Source organism: Rhinolophus ferrumequinum, chromosome 24 (assembly GCF_004115265.2).
Source record: "Rhinolophus ferrumequinum isolate MPI-CBG mRhiFer1 chromosome 24, mRhiFer1_v1.p, whole genome shotgun sequence".
Classification (NCBI taxonomy): Eukaryota; Metazoa; Chordata; class Mammalia; order Chiroptera; family Rhinolophidae; genus Rhinolophus; species Rhinolophus ferrumequinum.
The window spans coordinates 8,276,793-8,295,453 of NC_046307.1; the positions used below are offsets into that span (position 1 = coordinate 8,276,793).

At 38.3% G+C, this 18,661-nt stretch overlaps 1 protein-coding gene across 1 annotated transcript in view; it reads right to left on the reverse strand.

Moving 5' to 3' along the window:
* Positions 1-695: 695 nt before the first annotated feature.
* The window catches only part of MEIKIN (meiotic kinetochore factor), a 69,038-nt gene continuing 51,072 nt past the window's right edge, over positions 696-18,661 (reverse strand). Inside the window, exons 12-13 of the mRNA XM_033096921.1 lie at positions 11,001-11,123; positions 696-989 (exon numbers count right to left, since the gene is read on the reverse strand). Coding sequence (XP_032952812.1) covers positions 11,040-11,123 — 84 coding nt within the window. The 3' untranslated portion in view covers positions 696-989; positions 11,001-11,039. The remainder of the gene's footprint in view (positions 990-11,000; positions 11,124-18,661) is intronic.

An 18,661-nucleotide genomic window follows, 5' to 3' on the forward strand; every position in this document is an offset into this window, starting at 1 on the left:
CCATATTTCACCTGTAGATGAAAATATAAAACAGAAATCACAAAGCTTTGTTAGTGGCTTAAGGCCTTGTCAAACCATTTACAAGAATATCTTTATGAGACTCCTACTTAAAAATAAATACGATGCTGATCATGTAACCTCAAATTAATTCATTGATTTTAGAATTTTCTTTCTTATGAAAGCAGCTTTGAAAATTTGATTCATATTCACTTTTATGTATAATTACATTAGTAAAACCATCAGAGTTAAAAAATTTCTCCAATAGTTATAGAACTGTGTCTGTCAACTGACAACAGGATCCCTGCTTTGTAGGAAGGGCATTTTTGAGATGTGACAAGTTATATTACAAAAAAAAAAAAAAAAAAAAATCCTACAGATAATATTAGCTAAAGAAGGTTGTTTAGGGATGAGGTAATATATTAAATGCTTAGGGTATGATTGACTGTACATATTATACATTCCCTGCTTCAGCAATCCTTGAGTGTAGGGTTTCTTTCAGTCAGACCTGGAAGTAGGTCTCTCACTCATGTGGTTCCAATTAAGTTCCGTTAAAAATAGCTCATAAGCATTTTCATTTTTAGTACTTCAACAACTTTACTAAATTTAATCCATACAAAGGATAAATTTTGGGGGAAAACAATCAAAAGAAGTTACACAGTACCCTTGTGTCAGCTTTTTATAAACAGTGGCTATTATCTATTTAGTGTACTAATATAAGCTATTTGTTCTTATTTTATAATACAAATACATATATTGAAGAAGCATACAGAAAAATGTTTCTTAACTTATTAAGATTAAATTAGAAGAATCTCAGTAGAATTCCATTAGCAGGGTATATCACAAATAATTAAAGAATTTTGTTTTTTGAATTTCATATAATTTCAGGCAGACATTTTGCTTTATAGACTCTGACTTCACATTCAGGTCTTCAAAGTAGTGAAAATTCAGCCACAGCTGCTACATCCTGCCATTTGTTTTTATTATAATATCTGGAGAAAAAAATATAACAGTAGATTACTTCATATATATCACAAGCAGGTATCCAATAGTTATTAGCAATCAGACACTGGGGGAGAGAGCTCTTGATGCCCAGGCCACCCTAGTTTCACCCCATCAAGCCTTAGGGAAACAAATCCAGAGGCCTTAAAAAAAAAAGAAAGAAAAGGAATAGCTGACCCACTCCTTCTTTGACTTGATGAGGACACTCTCTTTGGAGACACACAGAGACCTGCTCAATAATATTCCAGTGGAAAGCCCAGCAGAGATGGCTGTCAGTGGCCGTCAGAAGGCCTCTAACCCCAGCCTTGTAACCCCAGCCTTTTATCCACTTGTGCTTCTCATCTCCGTCCTCCTCAGCCATCACCCAGGCACAAGCCCCTCACACTTTGCTACTCACCCTTCCTTTGCATTCTCCTACTCTTTGTTGTGACGGAGCCCAAGTTCTTTTCAATACAGAATTCTGGGGCCTTGCCCCCACCCACATCTTGTACCGGGAGATCCAGAGTGGAGCCAGGTTTACCTGTTCCTACTGCTACTTTCATACTATGATATACCTCACCCACACCTAATCAGCCTATCTATGTCAATGGTCCTCAAACTTTGTTGTACCTTAGAATTAACTGAGCTTTTACTAGTAAACGTCCTGATATCCAGGCCACACTTCATAGCACTTAGATCAGAATCTCTGGGCAAGGGACTCAAATATCCAGGCAAGTCTGATATGCAGCTAAGATTGAACACCAGAGATCTATATCTTTGCCATTCAAAGTGTAGTCCATGGATTTCATTAGCAACTAAGAGTTTGTTAGAAATGTAGAATTTGGGGAGCTATTCCACACCTACTGAATCAAAATCTCCATTTATAACAAGATCCTTACAAGTACAATTACATTCACAAGTACATTAAAGTTTAGGAAGCACTGGCTATTCTGCCCTCTACTCCTCCTCATTGTTGTCTTTACTGACCTCAGACAATGTCTACTCGTTTATTAAAGAATTTGGAAATGGGGCCACAGTCACCCTCTCCACTCCAACTTTTGAATAACTTCCCAAGTAGGTAATCATCCCACCCACTACCTAGTCTCACCTACCCCTCCTTAGCCTCCATATATAAATCCAAGACTATGCCCTGCATTTTCCTATGACCATAACCTAGAGAGCACCATTTCTGAAACTTGACAATTCTAGAGACCTGGAAGTCATCCTCTAAATGTCCTTGTCTCTCAAGGACATTAGGTACTTGTACTAGTACCTAATTAGTCACTAGTCTCTGGCAGTTATACCAATAAAAATTTCCAGTTTAGACTGGTTCTCAAACCCAGCGATATCCTCACCAGATCGCTGAAGCAATGACACGGGGATTTGCATCATTTATAAATTCCCCAGGTGGTCTGAGTACCACACTTTGAGATATACTAGCTCAGATCCTTATTTTCTCAACTTGGTTCATCAAGACTTTTGCAAAACTCCCACCTGATCTTTCTGCTTTCAAACTCAACTTCTTTCCAAGTCACTTCCACACTTGTAGCCAGAATGATCAAATTAAAAAGCAATTTGACCAGGAGATAGTAAAAAATCAGTATGGCTCTCCATTATCTGACTCGTGGTGCTTACTCAAAACTCAAATTCTCAGAGCCCAATCTCCACTCCAGCTGAACGTAACTGCTTTCATTTCCTCAACTACCGAGGATGCTTTAAGCCTCTGTGCCTTTATTTATGCCGGGGCCTCTACCTAGAAACCGTGTGCTCAGGATACCCCTGAAGGCTTGAAATCATCCTTCAGAGGATTGCCCACCTTCTGTGTACCTCAAAAAGGTCTCACATAGAGCTCTATGAAAGCGTCTATGCCTCCATCGGACTTGTTTTATATATCTGATTTCCTCTATGAGATTACAAACTTCATAAAGACAGCTATGTCTCTATCTCAATATTATCAGCAACTAACTGTGTTGAGCACATGACATCCAGACTCAGTAAATGTTTGTTGAATGAATGAAACAATCAACTGCAAAACTTCATCTTTTTAGTCTATAGCTACATGGCACTAAATCAATAGTCTTAAAAGGTCTCCATATCAAACTTGTTTGATTTCCTTTTCCCCAAGAAACTGATTGGTATACTTCACCTCTGTATCTGTACTGGATCAATGTGTCTGTGTCAAAGACAATATACATTTACCTGCTATATTCTTTATATGAGATGGCACAACCAAACTTGTCATCAAAGACAATATCCACATAATATATTTTAGGCTTTTTGCAATTTAATAAAAAAAAAAAGGGAATCATTTTCTAAGGGAAATATAGTAAACTACACTTGAGGAGTTAACCTAACCTGTAGAAGTAAATAATAATTATTGCATAATGAGTGATTATTATATGTCAGACACTTTACATAGATGATCTATAATCCTTGCAACAACTCTGTAAGGTAAGAACTACTATTATGCCAATTTTACAGATAAGAGGGTAAAATTAGAGGATTTAAGGAATTTACTCAGAGCTAGATTTGAACTTAGGGACGTCCTACTCTTTTTTTTTTTTTTTAATTTTATTGGGGAACAGTGTGTTTCTCTAGGGCCCGTCGGCTCCAAGTCATTGTCCTTCAATCTAGTTGTGGAGGGCGCAGCTCAGCTCCAAGTCCAGTCGCCGTTTTCAATATTTAGTTGCAGGGGGCACAGCCCACCATCCCATGTGGGAATTGAACTGGCAACCTTGTTGTTGAGAGCTTCTGCTCTAACCAACTCAGCCATTTGGCCGCCCCTCCGGAAGCTCAGTGGCAGCTCGTTGTCTTCAATCTTGTTGTGGAGGGCGCAGCTCACTGGACCATATGGGAAACAAACCGGCAACGCTGTTGTTCAGAGCTTGCCATCCAGCCGCCCAGGGATGTCCTACTCTAAGTGATTTCTCCTACCACCCCTCAGATATTCAAATCTTTTCCCATCTCATTTCTGTGTGATATTTCTGCCAGCTATTGTTACCTAAAAATGCAAACGTCTCACTAAAAATATATAGGTATCCATTTAAAGGCTGTTATCCTACTATTAGCTTGAGATGAGAATTTATAACACACACTTTATCATCTCTTCTGGAGATCAAAGTGAAATAGAAATCTTCAAATCTTACTATAAGGATAGCTACAGGTTTTGTCTGATTTTCCAAAAGGTATTGTCAGCTTAGAAGTCTTCCCTGACACTTCAAAGCAAAGTTAAAAGTACGTATCTCCTTCTAGGTTCCTACAGTGCCTTGTTCCACTTCTAGCTTATCACCTTGCAGAGAAGACGGTGAGGGTGATCGTGTCACTAGTCGGCAAGCCTGGGAGGTCTAAGGCTGTGCACATATCCCTAGCTGATCCTATAATTCCTGATACATGCTTGTTGGCCAAATTAAAGTATTTTACTAAAGTAAATATTTTAGACATCCATTGCTATAACTGTAAGAAGTACAGAGGGAGGGGGGAGGAGGAGGAGGAGGGGGAGGGGGAGGGGGAGGGGGAGGGGGAGGAGGAGGATCTGTTTTAAATAGAAACCCAAATGAGTAAAGCAAAGGAAGCAAAACTGCTCTGTCTGGATGAACTAGGAAACTCAGAGCCCTAGCTACTCTCACCCACATCCCTTATTTGACAGCTACCCAGTCAAACTACTGAGAACCAGGAAAGCTGAGTTCTAGTTCTTATTCTGCCAGTAATTCATTGTGTGAACTTGGATAAGTCACTTATTGATCTGGCCAGATCATTTTTGTTATGTAAAATGAGCAAAATAGACTAGATCATTATATGGTTCTCAAATTTTAGTGTTTACTGGAATCACTTTGAGAGCTCATCAAATTGCAGTTTCCTGAGCCTTATTTCTAGAGATTGTAATTTACCAGGTCTGCAGTGATTCTGGTGCAGGTGGTCAGAGGACTACACGCTGAGAAACCTTGGACTAAACATTTTATGAGGCCTGTCCTATCCAGCTGCACCATTCTTGGACCTCTACTTACCCACACCACCTCCTCTATCACCTTTCTTCTGGACTTCTCTAGTGGTTCACTTTCACCACATTTTTCTTTAATCAGCACAGTGGCAGTTATTAATGAACCAGCAGCATAATGAACAGGGGGTCCTAGACCATGAGCTGCACCCTGTAGATTAGATTACTGCCAAACGAGCTAAAACGTTAAATGCCACGACTAAAAATAGGCTGCTGCATGTTTAAAATAACACGATCACTAGTTAGCTTGGGGCTTTGCTATTTTTACTAAAGGAAAGGAGGGGACAAGTGGCCAGAGGTTGAAAGGGAATTGCTTAAATGAGGAAGCTGCGAAATGAGGTGACGGCATAGCAAGAAGCCAGAAGGTGGCACAATTGGTTCACATGAATCAGGGTCCTCTTGATTTAAACTAAAAATTTGGTTTAAACACTCAAAAGAACTTCCCAGACACATTTTCATATTGATTTGTTGCATACTGAAACCCAGAATTGTGACATTACCTGATGTCTGAAACCAAAACGACCCGTCAAAAAAGATCAAATTAAGTTTCTCTATTTTTCCGTTTTTAACTTTTGATTTAAGTATAGCATACACGTATGTATACTGTACACCTTTACAGGTTTTCATAAACAACACACCAATATAACAAGCATCCAGATAATAAAACAGAACATGACCAACACCCTAGAGTTCCCTCTCATAACCATTCCAGTTACTACCGTATCCCCAGCAAGAACATCCACTATGGTGATTTCTATCATAGTTTGGCTGGCCTAGTTTTGCACTAAATATAAGTAATATTAAATGTACTCTATCGTCTCTGGCTCCTGATGAGAGACTCATCAATAGAGTTGCATGTAACTACACTGTTGATTATCACTGCTATATAGCACTTCGATGAATGAATATACCACAGTTTATTTATCCATTCTACTGTTGATGGGATTTTGGATAGTTTCCAGTTTGGGGCTATTGTCAATACTGCTGTTATGAACATTCTAGAATAGATCTTTTGATGAACATATGTGCACATTATAATTAGGTATATTCCTGCAAGTGGAATTGTTGGGTCTCCAGGTTCCAGGGAAATGGAACTGCTGGGTCTCTTTCTACCTCAGTGAAATTTCTAGGGGTCCAGTGAAATGAGAGCTATGCCTCCTAAGGTAAAGGATAAGTTGTTGCATCTGGCCCCTCCTACACCAAAAAAGGGGCACAATGCCTAGGGGCCTCTTTAGATTTTGGAGGTCAACATATTCCTCACTCAAGTGCACTACTCGAGCCCATTTACCAAGTGACCTTAAAAAGCTGCTGGTTTTGAGGGGGTCTCAGAACACAGAAGGCTCTGCAACAGGTCTAGGCTACTGTGCCACCTACTGGGCCACCTGTACCACATGATCCAGCAGGTCCACTGGGGCTTGAATGGCAGTGGCACACAGAGATGCTCTTTGGAGCCTACAGGTGAATCACAGCACAGGTCTTTAGGACTTTGGAGCAAGGCCCTGCCGCTCTCTGTTTATAACTACTTTCTGTTTTTGAGAAACAGCATTTGGCCTGTATGGCCCTTAGTAGAAACTGAGTATTTAACCTTGGGCCACCAAGTTATAATGGGAGCTGAGCTACCCATCATGATTGTGTGCTGTCTGATGTACCACACCATAATGTTGGCCATGGGAACAGCATTTTGTTTATCAAATGGAAATGGTATATATCAGATTGAGGCTTGAGCAGGCCTGAAGGCACAAATGAGTTCTACAGGAGGTGGCCCAAATGCCAGGGCCCCACTCCTGCTATTAATACATTAGCTTCTCTCTTCCAGCCTGCACTTATGGCATCATAAGTGCACTTCTCTGCGATCAGTGGATGAAGGAAAAGAAAACTCGAGGCTGGTTTACTGATAGTTTTGACTGATATGTAGGCACCAGCTGAGAGTGGACAGCTATGGCACCTACAGTTCCTTTCTGGACATCCTTGAAGGATATTTGGAAGGGATACCCTCCCAGTGGGCAGAACTTCGACAGTGTACTTCACTGTTCACTTTGTTGGAAGGAAAATGGCCAGATGTATAATTACATACTGATTCATGGACTGTGGCCACTAGTTTGGCTGGATGGTTAGGGACTTGGAAGGGACATGACTGGAAAATTGATGACAAGGAAATGTAGGGAAGAGACATGCAGATATACCTCCTGAATGGGAAAAAAAACATGAAGATATCTGTGTCCCAAGTGAATGCTCACCAAGGGGTGACTCAGCAGAGGATTTTGACTAATCAAGAGGATAAGGCAACTGACTCACCCTGTGGATACCAATCAGCCCCCGTCCCCAAGCCGCCTGTCATTGCCAGTGAGCTGATGAACAAAGTGGCCATGGTGACAGGCATGGAAGTTATGCATGGGCTCAGCAAATGGACTTCTACTCGCCCAAGTCAACCTGGCTACAGCCACTGCTGACTACCCAATCTGTCAGCATCAGAAACCAACACCTCGTGCCTGGAGAGATCAGCCCCCTACCTGGTGGCAGGCTGATTACACTGGACCACTTCCACCATGGAAGGGGCAGTAATTATTTATTCTTACTAGAATAGACACTTACTCTGGATATGGATTTGCTTTCCCTACATGCAACGCTTCTGCCAAACCACCACCCAAGGACTTACAGAATGCCTTGTCCACCATCATGGTATCCCACACAGCATTGCTTCTGATCAAAGAACTCACTTCACAGCAAAAGAAGTGCGGCAATAGGCCCATGCTCATGGCCTACCATGTTCCCTACCATCCTGAAGCAGTTGGCTCAATAGAATGGTAGAATAGCCTTTTGAAGACTCAATTACAGCACCAGGTAGGTGGCAGCCCCTGCAGGGTTAAGGCAAGGTTCTCCACAAGGTTGTATATGCTTTCAATCAGCATCCGGTATATGATGCTGTGTCTCCCACAGCCACTATTCACAGGTCCAGGAATCAACGGGTGGAAATAGACGTGGGATCACTCAGTATTACCCTTGTGACGCACTACCAAATTTTTGCTTCCTTTTCCTATGACTTTATGCTCTGCTGGTCTAGATCTCTCAATTCCAAAGAGAGGAATGATTTCACCAGGAGACACCAAAATGATTCCACTGAACTGGAGGTTAAGACTGCCCCCTGGCCACTTTGGGGTCCTCGTGTCTCTGAGTCAACAAGCGAAGAAGGGAGTTACTGTCCTGGTTAGGGTGATTGATCCTGACTACCAAGGGGAAACTGGACTACTACTCTGCAACGGAGGTAAAGAAGAGTATGTCTGAAATACAGGAGATCCCTTTGGGCATTCTTGAGTATTATCATGCCCTGTGATTAAGGTCAATGAAAAACACACAATCCAATTCAAGCAGGGCTAGTAATGTCCCAGACACTTCAGGAATGAGGGTTTGTGTCACCCCACCAATTAAAGAATCATGGCCAGCTGATGTGCTTGCTGAGGGCAGAGGGAATATGGAATGGGTAGTGGAGAAAGGTAGTTATATCAGTTAGGCCAACATGACTAGTCAAGCAAATATCTTTTCTTCCCTCCCTTATGATCATATCACCCAATATAAGATGCATTAATAACAGTTAACTTTATATCACAGTACATGAGTTACAGGGTATCAAGGGCAAGAGTAACATCACCCAAGGACTTTGTACCCTCTTCTGGGGAAGGAGTTAGCACATTTTCAGTTGTATATAGGACAGTTGTATTGAGCTAGGCAGAAGTATGACTTTGTTACTGTCTTTATTCGGAGATTAAATATGGCTTAAGGAGATGTGTATGAATGCATAGTTAACATGGAGAGGACTGTGATGGTTAGCGGTTACGTCAACTTGGCTAGGCTATATCACCAATTATATTAACTACTAATGTTGGTGTTGCTGTGACAGTATTTTGTAGATGTGGTTAACATCTATAATAACTGATTTTAAGTAAAGGAAATTATCCTTGATAATGTGGGTAGGATTTATCCAATCAGTTGAAAAGCCTTAAGAACAAAACTGAGGTTTCTCTGAGGAAAAAAAGAAATGCCTCCTGAGGACTGACTGCATCAGCATCATCTCCTGCCCAAGTTTCCAGCCTGTCCCACAGTTTTCAGTCAGATCCTACAATTGCATAAGTCAATTCCTTGAAATGTGTGTATACACCCTACTAATTCTGTTTCTTTGGTAGAACGCTGCCTGATACGGCACCCACTATTCCCTACCACTATGCTAATGTTATCAGAGAGATAGAAAGTCTATTATATGGTTTCTGTCCTTGAAAACTTCATAACCTAAAGAATATAAAAAGTCAGCATTGTAAATTGTGTCACATTATTAAGTGTTAAATGAGTAGCACTGAATTAAGTATTCAAGGAACTTAAGAAAAAGAAAAAGATCTCTGCGGATTTAGGGAATACTCAGAGCAGCCTCTGTGGAAGAAATGGGGACAAGGATGAAAAGCAGACAGCTAAGTTGAATTGAAGTTATATATAATCTATTAAATTTCAACTGCTTCACTGCCTGATTATTCATCAAAGGCTCCAAAGATCCACTGAGTAGTTAGAAATTCTGCCTGATATGCAGAGAGGGAGGTGTAGAAAAACCTAAACTTGGAGTTTAGAAGCCTTAAAAGATTGAACTCCTCTCTACCATTTGGTAGCAATATGATCTTACACAAATAGCATACTACTTTAAGCCTCAGATTCTTAATATATAAAATGAGTACATATCCTATCATTAAAGTCATAATGAGAAATAAATGAGATATATAATAAGGTGCTTAACTCAGTGCCTTTCACAGAGGAAATGCTCAACCAATACTAAGTGAATGCAAAAATATCTCCATATCTTTAAAAAGAATGCTACTAAAATAAAACCCACCAATACTAAATTTCAAATATTTATAAGAGGAAGTATCCTAGATATATACGAGGTGTAATCAAACAATATGGTCAATGTTTAAATTAAAAAAAAATTATTACAGTAAAAGACACATTGTCATTACCCCCCTCAAAATACTCCCCCTTGCTTCGAACACACTTATCCCATGTTCTTCACACTTTCTGAAGCAATACTGGAAGTCTTCTTTCGTGAGTGTCTTTAGTTGTGCTGTTGTGGCTGCCTTGATATCCTGAATCATTTTGACTTTGGGGAAGAGCCAGAAGTTGCACGGTGCCAGATCTGGTGAATAAGGTGGATGAGGACACACCATAAGTTTTTATTTGACAGAAACTGCCATATACTAGAAGCGATGTGTAACATGGACCACACCATGATGGAAGATGATTTACAGCACACTTTAAAACACACTTTCTCTCAACCATAGCTTGCACCCTACTGATTGCACTGAACAAGCTGAAATTTGTCTCAGACTGTCACTAAAGTTCCCATATTGAAGATCCCTGTCTTTCCATTGGATGGCACTCACTCGGCAGCAGCATTCATCGTATTTGTGATCACAATGGAAATGCTCCACATCACACTCTGCTTTTGGTAAGGCAATTTCTGTCAATATAAACATTACGGTGTGTCCTCATCCACCTTATTCACCAGATCTGGCACCATTCAACTTCTGGCTCTTCCCCAATGTCAAATTGACCATGAAAGGTAAACGTCATTGAGGCAGCCATGAGAGGCACAACTAAAGACACTCACGAAAGAGATTCCTGAATTGCTTCAGAAAGTGGGAAGAATAATGGGATAAGTGTGTTCAAAGCAAGGGGGAGTATTTTGAGGGGGATTAATGGCACTGTGTCTTTTACTATTAATCATTTTTTTTTAATTTAAACGTTTATTGTTTGATTACACTTTGTAAATTTTAAATCGATGGCATTAACTAATTTTTCAAAAAATGAAGTAATTGCTCTTTTGATCAGGTTCTAAAACCTGACCAAACTTTTATAATTTCACTATTTCCACTTTGTGCAAGAACTTTCAGAATACACTTTATGACCGAACTGCCTGTGTACAAAAGGAACTTACAATGAAGACATGTTTCATATCTTTCAAGAAGTAGGCTCTGCATTCATACTACAGTACCTTGAGGAATATCTTTAGGAAGAGAATATTTCTTCTTCTTTAAAATAACACCTTTACTTTTACTTGTCTAGTTCCTGGTGATGCTTTAATAATACAACATATTTCTGATGTATTTGAAGGAAACTGAAAGAGAAAAGCAGATATTGCATAATTTTCCAGGCACTATATTTGTATGTTGTTTTATTTCAAAGGCAAAACAGTCTTAACATCTGTATTTCATAAATATTAACAATAGAAAGCATGTATGAAATGCTTACTCCACTCCAGACACTAATTGGTTTTAAAACATTTGCTTATTTAATACTCACAAGAACCTGGCAAGGCAGATTATATTATCCCCATTTGTAAAATGAGGAAATTTAGGTTCAGAGAAGTTGGGTAACTTATTCAAAGATAGAGAGAAAGTAATGATAGAGTTGAGATCCAACCACTCGAAAGTGGGAGAGAAAGTTTACCTGATTTACTGAACTAAAACACAAATTTGAATTTAATTCCGAATCAAACACTGTATTTCCTTAATTTCCTAACTCATATAATTTCGACAATTTCCCATCAAGCAGACAGTCTCTAGAATAAAGACATACCATATCTTTCAGAAGTGATATATCTTGTTTCTTGGAACACAGAAGTAGAGATATGCATTTATCAAGGGCTCCTCCATTTTAAATAAAGCTCATATAGAAACTGCTTCTACTATAAAATTCCATATCATCCTCTGTGGTGGATATTTGCTATTTTCCTGTCCAGCATTCATTTTCCATCCTTCTGATACTGAACAGAGCCAGAATTTTCTTGGGAGAACCTACTCATTCTACCAGGCTGCATGCCATCCCTTCCTTATAGATTAGGTGGAGCTGATAATACTTCTGAGCACCAACATGGCCACAAGACCCAGTCTAGCCAATCCATGTATTCCATGGCCCTGGACATAGTGACTGGCTCAGAAGGACACTGTAAATGGGCCAGCAGGAAGAAGGAAATGCTGACCCTGAGATGCTGACCCTGTGATTCTGGCACTAAGCCAGAATCTTAAAGGGGGCTAAAGTGGTCCCAGGTTGATATTTAACCCTAGCTGTGGCTGTTGTCATAGAAACAGATATAAATACTCTTAGGATGATGTGATCCTCAATGTAAGGAATCTTATCAAATAAGAGCAAGAAAAATGATCTGGGTCAGGGTCATTGTCAGACTTGTTCTACAAGATTCAGCTCAGAATAGTACCAAGCAGAAATGATGGACAAAGTACATTTTATGTCCTCCATAATTTTATTATAACAACAATAAAGGAAGCACTGAACTCATGAGAAATTAAGCTACCATGTGTAAGACTGTACTAGAATATCAAACAGTGGATTTAAGCCACCAAATCAGAAGATATTAGAAACTGCCACAGCAGGCTAGAATAACAATGTATGAAATGATTAAAGGATTAACAACTCAAATCTCATGGATGAGTAAGCAAAAGGAGACTATCAGGAATGAAAAGGAGACTTGAAAATGAAACAACTAGAACTTCTTGAAATGAAAAATATAGCTGTTGAGATAAAAATTTGATGGAAGGCTTAAGCAGCACAGTAGACACAGCTGAAGACAGAATGACTGTAGAAATTAACCAGACTACAACAAATAAGTGAAAAATATTAAATATGGAGGACAGGAAGAAGCTTAACATATACTAATTACCATTCCAGAGAGAATAAAACAGGTAATAGCTGAGAAATTTCCCAAGTTGATGAGAGACACAAGTCTACAGATTCAGGAAGTCTAATAGCCCAAGCAAAAGTACAATAAAAAAAAGAATAGAAAAAAAATAGTAATCTATTTATGTAAACATTCCAGTGAAATTATAGCGTACCCAAGATAAGATCTTAAAAGAAGCCAGAATGAAAAGATGTCAGTCCTCAAGACCACCCTCAGACTCAATGATTTGCTAGAAAGATTTATAGGATTCAGAAAAGCTGTTACACTCATAGTTATGGTTTATTATAGCAAAATGATACAAATTAAAATCAACAAAGGAAAAAGGCACATAGAGTGGAGTCCAAGAGAAAAGGTCTATAGAGCTGACCCCAAGAGGACAAGCTTCCAGTTGTCCTATCCTAGTTGAGTCACATGGACAGCATTTAATTCTCCCACATGCAAAGTGTTGCCAAACAGGGAAGCTCAGTGAGCTTACACACAATTTACAATAAAGTGACAACTAGGCTAACAGAAGAGTTGCGACAACAACATGGAAATCAGAAGACACTAGAATGAAAATAGCAAAGAACAGAGAAAAATGGCTGTTAACATAGAAGTATGATGAATTTCTGTCTATGTCGAAGACCAGGATTGAGCAGTACGAGAAAGAGCTGGAGAAGATGAGGAACATAATTCCATTCGATTAGATGACCATTGAGGACATGAATGAAGTCTTCCCAGACACCAAATTAGACAAGAAGAAGTATCCCTACTCTTCTCACAAACCAATTGAGAATTTATAGACTTGAGTCTGGGAGAAAGGTGTGGCCCTCATATTATAAACTTGATATTAAAAATAATTACACAGTAAAAAAAAAAAGAAGTATATACCCTAAAGGCAGAAAAAATTTAATAAAAATCATATCACATCAGAGTGAACTAGAAATAGGGAGAGTCCTCAACCTTGTGAAAAATACTGATGGTCCTGAGTATTGTTTCTCAAAGATTTTTCGTTTTTCTTGGACAAGATGCACTTTTTGACCCCCGGTTCAGTAAGGCCACATGACTATTTCTGGCCAATAAGTTTTGAGCAGAGGTAATGAATGTCACTTCCAGGATAGAACATTTAATTGCCAATGTATGAAGATTCGCCAGAGCTTTACTTTTCCCATTGGCATAGTTTCTACCAATATTCAAGATGCCTGCTCTGTCAACTAAAATGAGCAATGGAGGTATAGCATCAGCAAGAAATGCATCTTATTCAACATAATGGGGGTATAGCATGAGCAAGTAATGAACCTTTATTATTTTAGCTGCTAACATTTTTTTAGTTGTTGTTACATTTTACCCTGCTTAGTACAAGTTATCTATAAAATAAATTGTACGACCTTTAATCTTAACAGTAACTTTGAAAACAATTTCCCTTAAGATCCCAAATAAGAAATAATTGTATTGGAGGTCTTATGCAGGTTAATAAGGTGCAATTCACATGGAAGAAACAACATTGCTATTATTCATAGATGATATGATTGTCTACATGAAAAATCCAAAAGAATCTACAGACATATATTAGCATTAATAGCAGGGTTCTGGCTATACACAGATATATACAAATCAATTGCATTTCTGTACTCCATCAGCAATAAGTTAGAAAACGTAATTTATAAAAGACAATTTACAATAGCATTAAGTAATGTAAAATACTTAGGAATATGTCTAACAAGAATGCAAGATCATTCTGGTTAAAATAAGCTCTACTGAGAAATATTAAAGAACACCTAAACACATGAGGAATATACCACATTCATGGAATGAAAAATTTAGTAAAGATGTTAGTTCTAAAAAATAAAAAGAAAGTAGAGGAATGGATGACACAAACCACAGGGTAATAGTTACTTACGGGAGAGTGTGAATGAAATCATGGTGAGACATGGGTTTGGCGGGAATGGTATTTGTAATGCTCTATTTCACTGTTTGCATGTTAGACATGAAGGTTTTCGTCTATTTTTTTTCTTTAAACTATGCATACTCTCTTTTGTATGAATGCTATATTTATATAAAGAGAAAACAGTCAGATTCCCAGATCTACTCTCCCACTTCTTGTAACTGCTTTTACCCAACTCAAGCAAAAGACTGGAGGATTTTTCTATGAAAATGGTATAAGAGATGGTTTCCTTTCTGAGGGATTTCCAGCAGCTGGAAGTAGAGGTGTTCTGCTAAAACATAAGTGATGCTGAGACTCCCAGTCCAATGAGGCCTATATTCTCCAGGCAAGAGACTGAAAGATTGTGCTCTCAGCAGTCCAAAAGGAAAGATCTAACGTTGCCAGTATAAGCAAAAGTCTCAGCCATATCACCCTACAATAAATTTCACAATTGACAAGCCCCACCCTGGAGCTACCGTGTCCAGTCAGCTTTTTAGAACACAGTCCTTAAATATGAGTATATAGGTAAGTAATACAACAAATAGAGAAAGAGAGTGAGAGCAAGAGCTAGGGCAAGAAAAGGAATAATGCCACTTGGAGGAAATAGACAATAGTAGTGTAAGAAAAATGGAGATTAACTAATTAACATTAGAAAATATGACAACCATGAAGCAAGTATGCTATAATAAAGGGGCATACAGAGAACAAAACAGAACTCTTATGCATTAAAAATATCATAGCATAAATGTAAAATCTTCAATATAAGATTTGGAAGATAAAATTGAAGGAATCTCCCAGAGAGTAACCAAAGGATAAAGAAGATTTAAAACAACACAACAACAACAAAAAACAACAAACAGATAAGAAGATAAGAGGGCCAGTACAGGAAGTCCACTATCCAAACAACAGATGTTCCAGAAAAAGGAAAAAAAAAGAAAACACAGAAGTACAGCTCATCAATGAAATAATTTTCAAATTTCCCCAAACTAAGTTCATGCTTCCTGAATAAAAGAATCCACTATGTTCTAGCACAATACATGGAAAAAGACCCATACCAAGGCACATCATGATGAAATTTCAGAACACTGAAAATAAAAGAGAAGATCCTTCTAGCTTCCACAAGAAGAAAAAGTTGGTTATTAATAAAAGACTAGGAATCAGAACATGCTTCTCAAGTAACACAGGAAGCTAGAACTATAAAGTTATGTTGGAAAACTTCTAAAGAAAATAATTTCCAACCTAGAATTCTCTACCTAGCTTAAACAATCAGTCATATATGAGAATGGAATAGAAACAATTTCAATCATGAAAGGTCTCAAACCATTTTTCTATACCATGTATCCTTTCTCAAGAAGCTCTGAATGTCAATGACCTAGACATAAAGAAGAAATATACAAATCTGCCATTGTAGTAATAGATTTCAATACCTCTTAATAATTGATAGATCAAGTAAGCAAAAAATCAGCAAGGACATAGTCGACTTGAACATCACTATCAATCAACCTGACCTGATTGACATTTATAGACCATTCTATCCAACAAAAGCAGAATACACTTTATTCCCAAATGCACATAGGACATTTACCAAAATAAACCATATGGATTATGAAACATGTCTCAATAAATGTTAAAGGATTGAAGGCATACAAAATATGGTCTCAGACCACAATGGAATTAAATTAGAAATCAGTAATAGAAAGATCCCTAGAAATTTTCCAGATTTTTGAACAGGAAATAGCACACTTTTAAACAGCCCATGGATCAAAGAACAAATACGGGAAGTGGAAAGTATTTGAACTGCATGAAAATGAAAATACAGCAGGTCAAAATTTGTAGGATGCTGCTAAAGCAGTAGTCAAGGGAAATTTGTAGCATTAAATACCTATATTAGAAAATAAAGAGCCGGCAGTGGCTCAGGTGGTTGGATCTCTGTGCTCCTAATGGGGAAGGCTGCTGGTTTGATTCCCACATGGGCCAATGGGCTCTCAACCACAAGGTTGCCGGTTCGATTCCTCGACTCCCGCAAGGGATGGTGGGCTGTGCCCCCTGCAACTAACAACGGCAACTGGACCTGAGCTGAGCTGCGCCCTCCACAACCAAGATTTAAAGGACAACAACATGACTTGGAAAAAAGTCCTGGAAGTACACACCTTCCTCAATAAAGTCCTGTTCCCCTTCTCCAATAAACTCTTTAAAAAAAAAAAAAAAAGAATGGTCTCATTATCAACAACCTCAGTTTCCACCTTAAGAAAGAATAAAATGAGCAAATTAAATCCAAAGTCAGTAGATGAAAGGAAATAATAAATATCAGAGCAGAAATCAGTGAAATAGAAAAATAATAGAGAAAAATCAACAAAACCAAACTTCTTGCCAGATTAATCAGGGGAAAAAAAAGAATACACAAATTACTAATATCAGGAATGAGAAAGGTTGTATCACTACAGATGCCAACACATTAAAATGATAATAAGAGAATATTATAAACAACATTTGACAATAAATTTGACAACTTATAGAAAAATGGACAAATTCCTTGAAATACACAAACTACCAAAGTTCACTCAAGAAGAGATAGATAAATTAAATAGCCCTAAAGAGCTTTTCATTGTAGCTTATTTCCTTCCAATACAGAAAACTCCAGGCTTAGATGGCTTTATTAGTGACTTCTACTAAACATACAAGGCAGAAATAATAGTAGCTCTTTTCCAGAAAATTCAAGAGGAAGGAATATATCCTATAAGGCTACTTATCCTATAAGGCTACATCCTAAAAGGCTACGTGTCCTGTAAGGCTAGCCTTACTGACTCCAAACTCAGACATAGCCATCAAAAGAAAATAAAACTACAGATCCTCATGAACATCAATGCAAAAATTCTAAAAAGAATTTTAGTAAATCAAATACAATAATATATAAAAAGAAAATACACCACAACCAAGTAGGGTATATTCCAGGATGCAGAGTTGGTTTAACATTAGAACATCAATCAACATATTATATTCAATTCACTATCCTCATCAATTCATCATCATCATCAATTCCCCATATTAACAAATTGAAAAACGAAGAAAAACCCTGTGATCATCTCAATAGACACCCCAAAAATACATTTGGCAAAAATGCAACATCCATTCCTGATTTTTTAAAAGAGCTCTCATCTGAACACGCCCAATCTCGTCTGAAAAAGAGCTCTCAAGCATATTAGGAATAGAAGGGGACATCCTCAACGTAAGAAAAACCTACAGCTAATATCATACTTAATAGTGAACCACTGACTATTTTCCCTCTAAGTACAGAAGCAAGGCAAAGATGCCTGCTCTCTCTACTGCTCTCACTCAACACTGTACAAGAGGATCCAGCCAGTGCAATTAGGCAAGGGGAGAAAAAAGTCATCCAGATTGGAAAGGAAGAAGTAAAATTGTTTTTATTCACACGTTATATAAATACCTATGGTCTGATGGAACCTTGGGGGGGGGGAACCCTACTAGAACTAATAAGTTTAGCAATTTGCAGTATATTTGTTATGAACTGAATGTTTGTACTCCCACAAAATTCATATGTTGAAGCCCTAACCCCCACATGAAACTGTTATTTGAAGATAGTTTCTGTGAGAGAATGATAAAGGCTAAATGAGTTCTTAAGGGTGAGGCTCCAATCAGAAGAGAAAGAAAAGCAAGAGCTATCTCCTTCTTTATGCAAATCGAGAAAAAGCAATATGAAGTCATAGTAAGAAGGTGGCCATCTACAAATCAGGAAGAGAGCCTTAACAGGAACTGAGTAGACTAGCCCCTTGGTCTTGGACTTCCCAGCCTCCAGAACTGTGAGAAAGTAAATTTCTGTTGTTTAAACTACCCGGTCTATGGTATTTTGTCATGGCAGCCAAAGAAGACTAATATAATCATCAATATACAAAAAAAATTGTATTTTTATAAGCTAGCAATGAATAGTCAGAAATTGAAATTAAGAATACCATTTACAAGGGCAGCCGGATGGCTCAGTTGGTTAGAGCGTGAGCTCTTAACAAGGCTGCTGGTTCAATTCCCGCATGGGATGGTGGGC